Source organism: Sciurus vulgaris (assembly GCF_902686455.1).
Source record: "Sciurus vulgaris genome assembly, chromosome: 8".
Taxonomy (NCBI): Eukaryota; Metazoa; Chordata; class Mammalia; order Rodentia; family Sciuridae; genus Sciurus; species Sciurus vulgaris.
In genome coordinates, this window is record NC_136468.1 from 14,206,892 (window position 1) to 14,221,659 (window position 14,768).

Genomic DNA, 14,768 nt, shown 5'->3' on the forward strand with positions numbered 1-14,768 from the left:
ATAACTGAAAGTTCTAAATAAAGTAGCACTATAGCACAAAACAGCACTTTTAGGATTATTTACCTGTGACATTCCAAATTCCAAGAAAAACATTCTTTTTCTTTTGTAGTAATTATGGTACAAGAAATCTTGGCAGTAGAGCAAAAAGCAAAGCTGTGTTCTTTTTAAAGAGCCTTAGGCATCTGCCAGGTTAAGAGGTCTACAAAATTCCAAATCCAGGACAGTTACTTGATTACCTAAGAGCCAGGGGCATTCTTATACATTAAGTTTCATAAATCTTTACATTATAAATGGAAGCAGAAATAACAATATTTAACAACAGGGGAAAATCAGCTCCCAAAAAACTGAATGCTATTTCAGATCCTAAGGGCTGCCACATTCCATAAACTGGCTTTTGGACAGGCAAGGGAGTCTCCAAGTAAATGATCCGACTCTGACCACTGGCGTATGGAATTTGCAGATGTTGGCTGAAACAGTTCAAATACCTCTACTGGCACAAGGGAAGATAAGTTCTCTAATGTAACCAAGACCTGAACCAGATAGGATTTACCTGAGAGAGGCAAAAATGTGTGAGTAATTCATTTGTCATTATCTACTGCCCCTCGAATAATCTAAATTGGGCCAAAAAGTATAGCCAATTAAAATGGCCTCTCCTATTTGGTCAGCCTCAAGATGGTTGGTGGATAGTTGAATGATCCCCTTTATATTCAAGTTTGAAGCACGATGTAGTTTGAATATATGTCTGATATATGTCTATGTGTATGCCTAATGTTTGATATAGGCACCAGGGCATTATAAAACATACAGATTTATTAAGTTATAATAGATGGCTCCTAAAATTATAACAGAAAGAAAAAATCTACAAAAACTATCCTAATCAAAGAATTCTAAAGTAGAAAAAAAAAAATCCTTAGCTAAAATTGAAAATCACCTGAGTATTATTAGTTCTAAAAGGTAATAACTGGAAAAGTCATAAGAAAATTTTAATTAATTCCACTAATATTTACTTACTGACTTCCTCTAATGTGTCACAGAGCTTACATTAAAGATCATGTAACTATCTCAGTGCTCCACTTACTTAGATTTCCTTGACAACCATTTCCTCAAGATTATGTTATTAATCACTGTGAAAGATAGTCCTCAAATTCAAGATCCCTATCTTCTTGAAAGACTAGGGCTTTGTTCACATACTGCTTTTACAAACACAGGACAACAACAATTTGCCTGATTCCTGAATACACTGTTAGACTAACAGCAATTTAATATAGTTATCAGGGCCACACTGCTTTATCTACTGCCTACCACTTTAGAGAGCCTCTAAGAGATGTAACTGTACTTAATGGTTCTAGATATTTATATTATGAAGATAATGAAGCCAAGGATACTAGTTCAGTCTTCACAAGGAACTTGATATTTGGCATGGTGCATACTTAGGGCAAACAATCAGTGCAAATCTGCCTTTCTGACAGAATCTTACGATGTAGAAGCACAAGAACACGTTGGGTCAGAGAAACCATCTTCATAACTGACAAAGAACACTGAAGTACTCATTCCACACCTGACCTTGGAGAGTCCCACAACCCTACTGGGAATTTCCCAGTGAACTGAAAGGTTGAACCTTGATTTAGGTCTTCCTTCCAATTACTGGAAGTTTCAGGCCAACAAAACTCAAAAAAAAAAAATTACATCAAACATGATTTTTTCATCCCAGGCTCGCTCACCCACAAATGCTAATATTCCACATTGACAACCTACTGGACTTTGTTTCCACTTTCGGCAAAGAGAGTATGACTCAAACTACTGGTCTGTCCCAGTGGGATAAATCCAATGGGAATCTTACTGAAGGTAGCCTGGGAGAAGAAAAAGAAGAGAAGTTATATTGTTATGGTTAGAAAATGAGTCTTAATCAAGTATGTCCACTATGACAAAGTTATTAGCCCTGTATCTACCTCCCCACTGTCCCTCCCCCATCCTTAGACCAGTAAATCAAAACAATTTAGAATTTGGAGGTACTCCTTGGGTACTCATTAATGACAACTGTTTGGAAGAAATGTGGTTAAGATAATGGGGGTCTTACAGATATTGGATCAATGTACTAGTGTGAGAGAGACTGCATTATGTTATCACACCATTTGAAAAAGCTGCAGATAAAATTCAAGTAAAAATACCTATCATTTGAACAGTGACCAATACCAGGTGAGGGGGCATTATAAATTACCTCAATTACAAATAAGACAAAGACAATAAGCAAGTTTAAGTAGCACAAGGTAATGGAATAGTGGTTGATTTAATTAAATGCCACAAATACAATAGACACTAAGATTCCTGAAGACTATTTTGAGCAGTTTACTCTTACCAAAGGACTGAGAAGGATGTTTTGTTTTTAGTTATAAATTATTTTAAATTATTATAGAAAAGTACATTTATATTAAAAACACTCATGAGCCCACAACCCAGATTTTAATAAATGTCAACAACAGATATTTTGCTTCATCTGCTCTAAGAAATAAAATGGCACTGATAAACTTGAAGTTCCTTCTACTCCTATTCTTGCCTCTCTTTTCCCAGAGAAAACCATTATCCTGCAACCAAAGAACAGGCTGGTGTGACTCCTTTCTACCCATATTATCACTCTTACTACATATTTAGACACCCACTAACAATATGCAGTATTGCTTTATGAATTTTAAAACTTCGTAGAAATGCATCACATGCTTCAGCAACCTGTCTTTAAAAATTCAATATTTTGAGATTAAACATGTTCATACTATAGATCTAATTCATTCTTTTAACTGCTGACTGGCTTCCACTAGGTGGCCATACCACAATTGATTTATGAAGAAATTCCTTAAGGAAAAGATACCATAGTAAAATTTTATATTTTAAACAACTATTGTTAAAAGCTATTGGATACCTTGGACTACCAATTAGAAAGTCCACCGTGGGTTAATGAGTTCCCTATAAAAAGACAGTGGTATACTGTCCTTACTAAAATCTAGTCTAATCTTAACTTGTACCTACTTTAAAATATAAAATGGAGAAAAAAGCAAAGGAAAAAAGAGTGAAAAAATGAACAGGAAAGTAAAAGTTAAAATATAATTATTATCTTTTTTTTTTTTTTTAATTTTGTATTGAGGATTGAATCCAGGGGAGCCTTCCCACTAAGTTACATCCCAGCCCTTTCTATTTTTTATTTTGAGACAGGGTCTCACTAAGTTGCCAAGGCTGGGCTCAAACTTCCTGCCTTAGCCTCCTGAGGTGCTGGGATCATAGGCATGCACCACCGCATCCAGTCAATTACTCTTTCTTAAAAGCTCACCTCATCTGTTCTTCGTAGAACTCCAGTAACAACCTACAAATATATATAAAAAGTATCATGAACATGATTTTCCTTTATCACAAAAGAATTGGGTTCAGTTTTCATGAACTACAAACTTATTTGTTTTCTTCCTAGAAACTATGTTAAATGATAAAGTAGATCATAAAACATACAGTATTCCAAAATACTATGCACTAAATTAGATATTATTATTATTGACCTAGGATCAATAAAGCCTAAGATAAAATAATTACAAAAACTCCACATTAGTAAATATGTTTTAAGTTCTATAGAACATAATCTTAGTAATGTCTACATGGTTTTTTAATATAAATATGATGTATACATCAATTATACAAAAGAGCCTTGTTTATTGCTATGCAGTACATATGAAGGAAAAAGCAACTTGCTACACTCAGAGAAACCTGCACACAATAAATCTTTCTTACTGAGGAATAATAAGACAAGAGGGATAGTACTTTTATCAAATTATGAAAAATACCAGAAAAAAATAATTTCTCATTATTCTACCATCATGCATAACCAATATTAATCACTTATGTAAATTCTGGAATACTTCTCACAAATCTTTTTTTAATCAATACCTATTTTAATATGACCATGATTATACCGAATACACAATTTGTTGTCTTTCCTCAAAAATTTTGTCAAGTCAAGGCTGACACAAATCTCCCTTGATCTTCTCCTGCCTCACCAAGTTTCAGGATTAAATGGGGCTGTCAAGTGGTCTACTTCACTCTTTGTAGGCAAGCTATCAGTATCCTTCACACTTCATTAAAAAGCCATAAAAACAATTACAAGATCATTAGCACAGCCTTTTAAAAAGCTTACTAAGGCTTACGTAAGTGCCAAGTCAAACATAGGACAGCCTGTCTGCTACTAGCTTCTGATCCCTGTACACTGATGAAACCGCCCGACAGAGATTAAAGGCAATAAGGAATGAGGCCCAGCATGGAGTGGAGTGCAGGATGGAACACCAGAGAAGCGGGGAGCGTGCCCTGTACCGCGCTCTGAGGGGCTTCCAGGGTGCAGCACCAGCACTAGTGTGCTACAGGGAAAGAAGGGAACCTGCAGGACAACATACTTATCATCCTTTTGGACCAAAGAAAGCTTCAAGGAAGTGTCACTTTTTAAAATTAATAAACTTTCTTTTTAAAAAGTAGTTTTAGTTCAAAGCAAAATTGATATGAAAGGACATGAACTTCCCACAGACCCCAAATTCCACACATATATACCCCTTCCAGGGACCAACATCCCCCAACAGAGTGGTGTATTTCTTAAAATTGGTGAACCTGCATCAATCATCATTATAGCCAAGCTCCACTGTGACATTAGGGTTCAGTGTGTGTTGCACATTCTATGGGATTCAACAAACATAAAGACATGCATCCATCATTATACACAGTAGTGTTGTTGCCCTAAAAAATCCTCTCTGCTCTGCACAGGTATCTCTCTCTTCCACTAACCTCTTAAAAACATTTTGTCAAGTCAACATTGCTCTTACAGTCTCCATAGTTTTCTTTACCAGATGACAAGTAGTTAGAATCGAATAGTGCGCACCGTTTTCACATTGGCGTCTTTCACTTAGTAATGAGCATTTAAGCTTCCTCCAAGTCTTTTCACAGCCTGATAGCTCATTTCTCTTAGTGCTGAATAATATTTCATTGTCTGCATGTACCATTCTTTATTTATCCATTCACCTACTGAAGGATACCTTATAGCTTCCAAGTTTAGCTATTTGGATAAAGCTGCTATAAAACATTTATGTGCAGAATTTTGTGTGGACATTGAGTTTTCAATGCCTTTGGAAAATTCTAAGGAACATGAGTACTTGATCAAATGGAAAATATACATCCAGTTTTGCAAGAAACTACCCAACTGTTTCCAAGTGGCCATACCACCATTTTGTATTTTATTTATTGTGAATTTTGGTCATCTTAATAGGTACAACAAAGTGGCTAAAGCATGTTGCATTCCCGCCATCAATGAATGAAAGTTTCTTTTGTTCCACACCTTCAGCAGCATTGGATATTGTTAGTGTTTTGCATTTCAGTGTGTAGTGGTCTCATTGAGAACATGTAATATTAGTACAAAGGCAGGGTTGCAGGTGTAGGTCACAGGTGGTATTTGCCTAATATATGCTAGGCCCTGGGTTCCATGCCCAGCAAAGCAGAAAACAAGAAATAAAGGCACATGCATACAACTGAACATGTAGCTTCTCTTCCTACAAATGCAGAATTAAGAAATAGCATTATATATAACATGATGTGAGAATGGGTAATTCCCCATTTTCTCAAAGGGAAACTTTAAGTTTATCTGGTAAGAAATATTTCTCATAATTGAAGCTATGATTCCATTGCAAACAGGACTATTTCCTAAAGGTTTTCAAACCCATCACCATTTTGACTTTTATTCAATTTTATCAAACTTCAATTTGATGACATATAAACCTTTCTGTGTGATGGATAGAGGATTTATAAAAAAAGAAAAGAAATAAAAGTGCGTAAAAAATTTAGAGCTATACTAGTTTGACAGCAACAATCCTACAGAATAAATTACAAAGAAATAATTTCCTTAAATTTTAATTATAACACTATACCCCACTACTCTAAAATCTAATTTGCATTTTTCTCACCTTCAAAATGGCCTCAAAGAGAAAAAGTCATACCTCTTGCAGTGTCCCATCTCCTCCAGCAACAATGATCACATCTGTGCTCTCCATCAATTCCAGGAGTTTCTTGGCTTGTCCCTCATAATCTGTCTGAAATACAAAAGAAGCCTTTGGTAGTCACCACCCTAGGTCAAGGTTTAAAATGGGAGATACTTTCATTAAAGTTTACATTGACTCTCTTTTAAGTCTTACATAATTGATAGACATGAAAAAAAAAAAAAAACAGCTATCAAAGCAATTATGTAGTGTTTTATGGTTTTATACTTTTAGAGCAAAAAGGAACTTCAGAAACTATCTAGTCAGTTCTTTACTTCAAAAACAAAATTCAAACCCAACAGCTTGCCCCAGTTATACAGTTAGTTAGCCCAAGGACTCAAGTCCAGTCCAGTGCAGATTCCATCACATCATTTACTGGCTGCTTTTCATCTGAAGGCAGGAAGTCAAGTGTATATGCAAACAGGGAGAAGCAGATATAATGAAGAGTACAGATTTCAGAGCCCAAGAGACTTGATTAAATCCCAACTCTGCTACTTTCTAGCTGAGTGGCCTTCCAGGTCTTAATTTCCTTATCAATGAAATCATGTGTTGGGGGAGGTAATGATAGCTTCCTTGAACTACTGTTATAAAGCATAATGTAAGGCAACTAGACAGGTAAATGTTCATAATTGGCACTGTACTAAATAATACAAGGTGATTGTTCAGTTGTGATTGTGCATAAAGACAGGTATGTTTCAAAGTTGTCTTTCCATTTGGTTATTCCTGAGTTGTATCCTTTATAATAAACCAGTAAACATTAAAAAAAAAAAAAATGTTTTCCTAAGATTCAGTCAGTCTAGCAAATTATCAAACCTAAGAAGGGTTGTGGAACCTCCATTACAGCTGTCTGGTCAGAAGCACAGTGATTCCTCTTTCAACTGGTCCTACACCCAGGGTGGTCTTGGTGAGACTGAGCCCTTCACCTATGGAATTTGTGCTCATCCTGGAAGCTGGTGTCAGAATTGAACTGAATTGTTGGACAGTGTGAGAGAATCCTCAGCAAGGAGTCACACATAATCAAGTCCTAATGCGACATTAATTCAACCCAGAGGAATAAGGAGGTCCCTAAAATGCCACCATTTAATCTTATGATAAATAGTTCTACTTTTATTCTAAAAAGGAAATGACTGGCTTCAGAGTTATATTTACAAATATTTGGTTGATTAAAATGGATTATGTGCCAGGCGTGGTGGCACACACCTGTAATCCCAGCAGCTTGGGAGGCTGAGGTAGGAGGACAGAGAGTTCAAAGACAGCCTCACCAACTTAGCAAGGCACTAAGCAACTCAGTGAGAACCTGTTTCTAAATAAAGTAAGGGCTGGGGATATGGCTCAGTGGTTAATTGCCCCTGAGTTTAATCCCTGTTACAAAAAAAAAAAAAAAAAAAAAAAGGAATATGCATCAGTCAATCTTGATTGAAAGGGTTTGTGAACACCCAGAAATAGGTATGTGTTAGAAATCAGCATGGGTTCGCAGAGATCCTCATTTCCTTCTTTGACAAACTACTAGCTCAAGAGATTTGGGTATTATACAGTCACATTGTACCTGGTCCCCCACAAGGCCCCTGACAAGTTATTCCATGATATTGCTGTGGACAAGGTGGAGAAATGTGGAAACAAGATGCCTGAATACAATGTGACAGATTAGCAACCAATGGAATGTCTGTGCCCAAAGTGAAAGTTTGCTCAGCAGAATGTCAAATTATCAGGACTCTTCCTTCAACCTCTTCCTAAACCCTTTATCAACAATTAGGATGGAAAGTAAGTTACTGACCAGTAAATGATAGAAGTCCTGCCCTCCCTTACTTCTCTAACCCTTCCCTCTCGCTCTCTCCCTTTGCTTATTCTCATCGAACCACAGTGGACTCCTTACTATTCCTCAAACATGCTTCAAGGCCCTTCCATATGCAATATCTGGCCTGGATTCTCTTTTCTCAAGCATCTATAGGACTCATTGGAAGGTCATCTTATCAGACCAGTCTTCCTTGACCATCTGGACTAAAATGAACGCCCTCATTAAAGTTTCCTTCTACTCACTTTTCTTCTTAGAGCACTAGATCTATCTGACAAAGCATATATTTACTTTTTTTGTCTGTTCCTTCCTTTCAAAATTTGAAAGAAAGCTCTTTCAGGACAGATGATTTCTTTTGTTTAGAATATATATGCAATAACTAAAACTGGGTTTAGCTTATTGTACACACTCAATAAATACTTTCAAAAACAATATATATGAACAGGTATATTTGAATACTTTCAAGAACAATAATATACATGAATAGGTACATAAATGAAAAAATTCAAAAAGATCTTGACAGATTTAGCAGACCATAATTAATAAGATTACATTAACAAGGATAATATATTTGAGGTTCTGATCTTGGGAAGAAAATATCAAATGTCCTAAGAAGAGGAAGGATGAAAAAGTAGCCTAATGACACAAACAAAACAAAACAAAACAAAACAAACAAACCTAGATACTGACCTTACATCTCTCACAAAAACTAACTCAAAGTGGATCACTGAACTTAGGGTAAAATGCAAAACCATAAAACTCTTAGAACATAATGTAGGAAAAAGTCTATGAGATCTTGGAATTTGACAACGAATTTTTAGCTATATTACCAAAAGCAAGATCCATTAAAGAAAAAATTAACAGGGCTGGGGTTATAGTTCAGTGGTAGAGCACTAGCCTAGCATACAGGAGGCCCTGGTTTCCATCCCCAGTACTGCAAAACAAAATAACAACAACAACAACAAATTAATAAATTGGACTTCATTAAAATGAAAAACATCTGCTCTACAAAAGACACTATCCAGCCAGGCGTGGTGGAGCATGCCTGTAATCCCAGCAACTCCAGAGGCTGAGGCAGGAAGATTGCCAATTAAAGGACAGCCTGAGCAACGCAGAGAAACCCTGTCTCAAAATAAAAAATAAAAAGGACTGGAGATGTAGCTCAGTAGCAGGGTACCCCTGAGTTCAATTCCTAGTACCACTAAAAAAACAAAAACAAAAACAACGAAAAAGACACTATTAAGGAAAAGAAAAAAGAAGCAAACTGAGAGAAAATATTCACAAAATACGTTTCTTATTCAAGAACTTATTTTAAAAAAATACAAAAAACTCTTAAAACTCAACAAGAAAACAACTCAATTGGAAGAGCAAATATCTAAATAGAGGCCTCACCAAAGATCTGCAGATGGACAATAAGCATATGGAAATACGTTCAACATTATCTGTCATCAGGCAGGGAACTGCAAATTAAAACAATAAGATAATACTATGTATCTATTAAAATGTCCAAAATACAAAAAAAAAAAAAGAAAAAAAAACAGCGAATGCTGAGGATGATGGGGAACAAGGGACCTCCTATTCCTTGTGGTCAGAATGCAAAATGTTGCAGATGCTTTGGAAGACAGTTTGACAGCTTGTTATAAAACTAAACAGACTTACATATCCAGCAATGGCACTCCAAGATTTACCCAAATGACTTAAAAACTTATGTCCACAGAAAAAGTACACGAATGTTTATAGCAACTTTATTCATAATTGCCAAAATTATGAAACAATCCAAGTGTACTTCAGTGAGTAAATGGATAAATGGCAGTACATCCAGGCAATGGAATATTATTTACTTATAGATAGTTTTTATAAATAAAAGAAATGACCTATATCAAGTCACAAAAAGACAATGAAGGTAAAATGCTACATGAGAGAAGTCAATAGTTAGCATAGTGCTACATGAAAGACTCTAACATGAAGAGGCTACATACTGTATGATTCCAACTATATGACATCCCCAAAGGTAAAAGTATGGCAACAGTGACAAGATCAGTGGTGGAGGGAGGGATTAACAGGCAGAGCACTGAGGATTAGGAGGGCATAAAAATTAATCTACATGATGTTGCAATGGTGAACACGCACTATGCATTTGTCAAAACTCATAGAACTGCACAATACAGACTGAACCCAAATAAAAACTATGGGTTTTAGTTAATAATAATGTATTAATATTGGCTCATCAATTGTAACAAATATACTAAAACATGGCAAGATATTGGAAAACCATGGGTAGGTAGAGAAGGAGGATATAGGTATTCTCTGTACTTTGTTGAGTTCTTCCTTAAACCTGAAACTGCTCTAAAAAAATAAAGACCACAAAAGATTTCTAAAGTAGCCTTAAGATGTTGGGGCATCATGGGACGCTGAATACAATACGACTTAAAAGCATGATACATCAAAAGTTTGATCTTGGGCTGCTTAAAAAGAATAGGACATGGAATGAGACTTGCTGGTCCCACTTTACTCCTCCTTCAGTGGACCACATCTGTAGTCCACTGAACCATTTCTGGCACTACTTTATGGAGGGATAAAAATGCAAGTGTATTCAGATAATTTGAAACTTCTACATATCTAAGACATAAAAAGCACAAAATGGACAAAACCATGTAGAGAAATAGACAAATCCACCATCATAAGAGGAGATTTCTAATACCACTTTCTTGATAATTCATAGTTAAAGTAGAATCAAAAACCCAGGAAAGATGTAGATGAATCACTCAATTAACAGACCTGACTTAATGGACATAAACAGGACCTGGTACCTAATAATTGATATGAATTTATTATTAGGCATATATGGAACATTTATGAAAACAGACTGCATTCTAGACTATAAAACAAACTGGAATCACATGGATTACTTTTTTCACCAATGCAATTAAATCAGAAATTATTAACAAAATGATAACTATAGAAAAACTTTAGCTCTAGCTCTGGAAATTAAAATCTGAATAACTCAAATCAAGCAAAAATCATGATGAAATTAGAAAATATTTAGAAATGAGTGATAACGAAAGTACTATATGTCAAAGTTAAAAGTTCTTTATAGTATTATCTACAATAGTCATGACAGGAAGCAAATTAAGTGTCCATCAATAGATGAATGGCTAAAGAAAATTCCTTAACTTAAAAACATGTTTCAAGTTAAAATAATGGATCATTAAGGTCAGAAATTCTTTGTATATTTTTAGCTATGGCAGAATGGTTTACCTACATAAATTATTTGCTTTCTCTGTTTTAGAATTTCTCCATCATCTGTAAAATTCTCCTTTTATTTATTGTCAGAGATGATGACATTCAGGAATAAAGTCTTGGATGTCAAGGATTTAATTAAAAAAAAGTTTTGTTTCGTTTTTAAATAAGTTATAGGATACTGACACAGTAGAGTAGAATTTATAGTTTTAAATATATACAATAGGAAACAAAGGTGAAATTTATAGTTTTAAATATATACAATAGGAAACAAAGGTGAGAATTAATGAAATAAGCATCAAGTTAACAATCACAAAACACCAGATTTAAAAAAAAAAAAAAAAAAGTAGAATGAAGGAAATAACAGACCAGAAAAGAATGAAGTATAATCTCCCATGAAAATGAGAAGATCAATAAGCCAAAAAATGGTAGAACTCATTACAGTGGCAAACCTCTTGCAAGACTCCTGAGGGGAAAAAATAAAGAGGGCAAAACTAACAATAATAAGATGAAACAGGCATTACAGATGCTACAGAAATTTAAAAGTTAAAAGAGGATATTATGTAAAACTCAATGCCGTCTAATTTGAAAACTTAGGTGAAATGAACAAATTCCTTCAGTACTTCTAAAACCATTATAGAAATTTAATACTAAGAAAATCTCCTTTGGAAGAGGGCTCTAAGCTCAGATGGTTCTTCTCAGGAGTTCCATCAATCATTCAAAGACTGGACAGTGTCAGCCTTAGTGTAACCACTCCACAGTCTCTCTTACCTAGAGTCTAACACATTGCAGGTACTCAAATGCCATCCTCCCCTTTCTCATATCCCAGAAAGAAACAACTGGAAGGTGTCTCAGAGAAGTTCGAAAAGAGTTAAACTTTATGTGGCAAATTAGACAAAATCACCTTTTAACCTCTATGATTTAGTCAAAGTGTGCAATACCAACAATAGGTTAACTAACCAGCTCATAAACACCATAAGGAATGTAGGCATCCACATATGTATCACTTAAAATTCAACAAAGTGGGGACTTGAGGCAACTTCTGAAACAGCACAATTTCTTCTTTATTTTCCCCTTTTCTTCTCACCTAAATGCTAAAGATTTACCATTTAATTCCTCACCATAGATAATTCCTTACCATAGAGAAACCTGTTTATCTGTGGCATCACCAAAAAATTAAATACTAAAACTGGAGGGTTTTGTATTTTGGGGAAAGAATTCTGTCAGCTACAACTTGCATCCTCCAAGCAATAATTCCATCTCCTGTCTTAGATAAAAGGGACCAAGGGCTCCAAGGCTCCACTTAATCCTGTTGTGAAAATGAAAAGCTGACAATGTCATGAAAAACAAAACTACTTTCATTAATTATCAGAACAAGACACAACACTGATTTCCTTGCTCTTGTCTAAAGTGACAAGTGATTTCTGCTAAGAAGCCAAGAGCAGAAGATACATTAAAGGGGTGGTGGCTTTGGCAAAAATCAACACTCCAGAGCATTCTCACCTTAACGACAGTCACGTCCATGCCAGATAAATGTAAAATCGGGGCAGCATTTTTTTCAAACAGAGTCCTGGCTTTGCTGTAGACAAAGGGGGAAAAATACAATATTTTAACATGTACTCAAAAGGAAGAATTTTTAAAACCCCAACCATCTTCTCTGAAGAATAAGGAACACTTAAGTAACACAGGTTTCTTTATTTGCTCAGAAAGTTTATCAATGAGCATGAATTACTACAGATAGCAGAACAGTGTGCCCTTTGCCTAATACAGTCAGCTCTTATCCACTTGGGATGCCCACGGCTCACACGTGTTTCCTCTAGAGGAAGATGAGTGATAAGCTGGGGATACAACGTAACAGACAGTCAAAGACTACTTGTCCTCATGGACCTCAGTTATACTCTTCTGGTATATTCTTTTATTCTAGTGGAAGGAAGGGAGCATATTTACTGCAATATCATTCGTATAGCCCACAGGCACAGACTTTAACAAAGCAGAATACTGCTTAATCCTAACTCAATAAACACAAGGATTTGGAAAGACATACATCATTTTTGACAATTTCAAATACTAGAAGTATCTCCATATCTTGAGTTTTAAGCCTGTAGTGAAATCCCTGGAGACAAATCAAAGATCTTTTCCATTCTACTAAGAAAGGGAAATATTCAAAATTAATGTAACCATGGGATAAGTGGTCAGAAGCTGGCCCAAGCGCCCAGCCACCATGCCCTCCTCTGCACTCCCTCTCCACTCTCCACGCCCCATGAGGAACTGTCACAGTGATGATGACTAGATGACTAGCAATTTCCAGACTGTCCTCAAGACTACACTGAAAGTTCTGCAAAATCAAATGCCAAGCCTCCTTAATCCTTGACTCTAGCTTCTAGGACTATGCATGACATATTTCAAAGCTGCTCACCAAGTACAAGATGAATTAACACAAAAATGAATGAATAAACCTACCCCAAATATAGGCACACAAATCCTGAAGAAAAGAACATGACACAATTGTGAAGCCTTATAATGCAAGATATTGTTAAATTTTTTCAATGATTTATGTAGTTTGTGTAACAATTGAAGTACTTTGTGTACTTCAAATCTATGATGCATGTCATTCTGATAGTGAACTCTTGTTCGATTTTTTGGTCAGGGCTCACGTCTAGGAATCCGGGGATGCAGAAAATACAAAAGTCCCCCCTCCAACCCTCAAAATGGCAGTCTCAAAGACAAATCTTTGTTAAACCATACCAATTAGCTAACCTGTCTTTTACCCAAATATTTTCAATTATCACATAACAAAATAAAACTTTTAAAAATTCAATGTCAAACATCTAATTTTTACATTCATATTTACACATCTTCTTTCTAAAAAAGATTTTTTTTAACCAACAAAGCATGCTCTGACTTTTATACTAGAGAGAAATACAAAGGCCACTAATGATGAGCGTATATAGTTATGCAGAGACCAAAATCAATATCCTTTAAATTAAAAGGATATAACCACCAAATGGCATACGGAACACAAACCATTTCTTATGAATTAAAATAGAAACTGAGAAACCTGAGCAAATTTTCACAAGAGCCATGAAGGCCTACCTGAGCATACAATAAATTAAATACAGTCTACCTTTTTTACTGCTCTGCACAATTACCAGAATGAACATAAAAGGCTAAAAGGCCATTTCTCCTTTCCAGTTCACCATTTCTGGGGGCTTAACCCAATAATAAAGGGCTGAGTTACTGATGCTGCAAACAGTTCCCTTTCCAAGGTTGTTATCATTGCTGGAGTAATATGAATGGAGCAGTTGGAAGTAGAAATTTATTTCCTAAAAGTCAAAACTCTAGAGAAGTCTCAATCTGCCATATTAATTCCAATAAATCTATAACCTCCTCTGAGTTAAAGAAAAAAGATTGGAACTTTTAACGTTTATTCACATCTTTTTGTGATATCCTGGGTTCAGTAAAGCCCTAATATAAAGGTGAAGACATTTCCTTCTAATGTTCTATATAAAAGATTGAAAAACAAGTGTTACCAGTAAGAAATACATTATTTATTATTTAATTAAGGGCAAGATAGCACCAGGGCTAAATAAAAACTTTATGTACTTACAGCCATTTCCAGGCTCAGGCACACACACAAAATAATTACTCCTTAATGTATTATTTATTAACTCTAAACACACAGTTATCTT

At 35.4% G+C, this 14,768-nt stretch overlaps 1 protein-coding gene across 3 annotated transcripts in view; it reads right to left on the reverse strand.

The window, feature by feature from the left end:
- AGK (acylglycerol kinase) overlaps positions 1-14,768 on the reverse strand; it is an 86,426-nt gene that overhangs the window by 30,777 nt on the left and 40,881 nt on the right. For 2 of the 3 annotated variants that reach the window (XM_079150845.1, XM_079150846.1), the window contains exons 5-8: positions 12,583-12,658; positions 6,009-6,101; positions 3,320-3,352; positions 1,756-1,850 (exon numbers count right to left, since the gene is read on the reverse strand). In XM_079150845.1, the coding sequence (XP_079006971.1) occupies positions 1,756-1,850; positions 3,320-3,352; positions 6,009-6,101; positions 12,583-12,658 (297 nt within the window). The remainder of the gene's footprint in view (positions 1-1,755; positions 1,851-3,319; positions 3,353-6,008; positions 6,102-12,582; positions 12,659-14,768) is intronic. The other variant, XM_079150847.1, reaches the window with a different exon arrangement.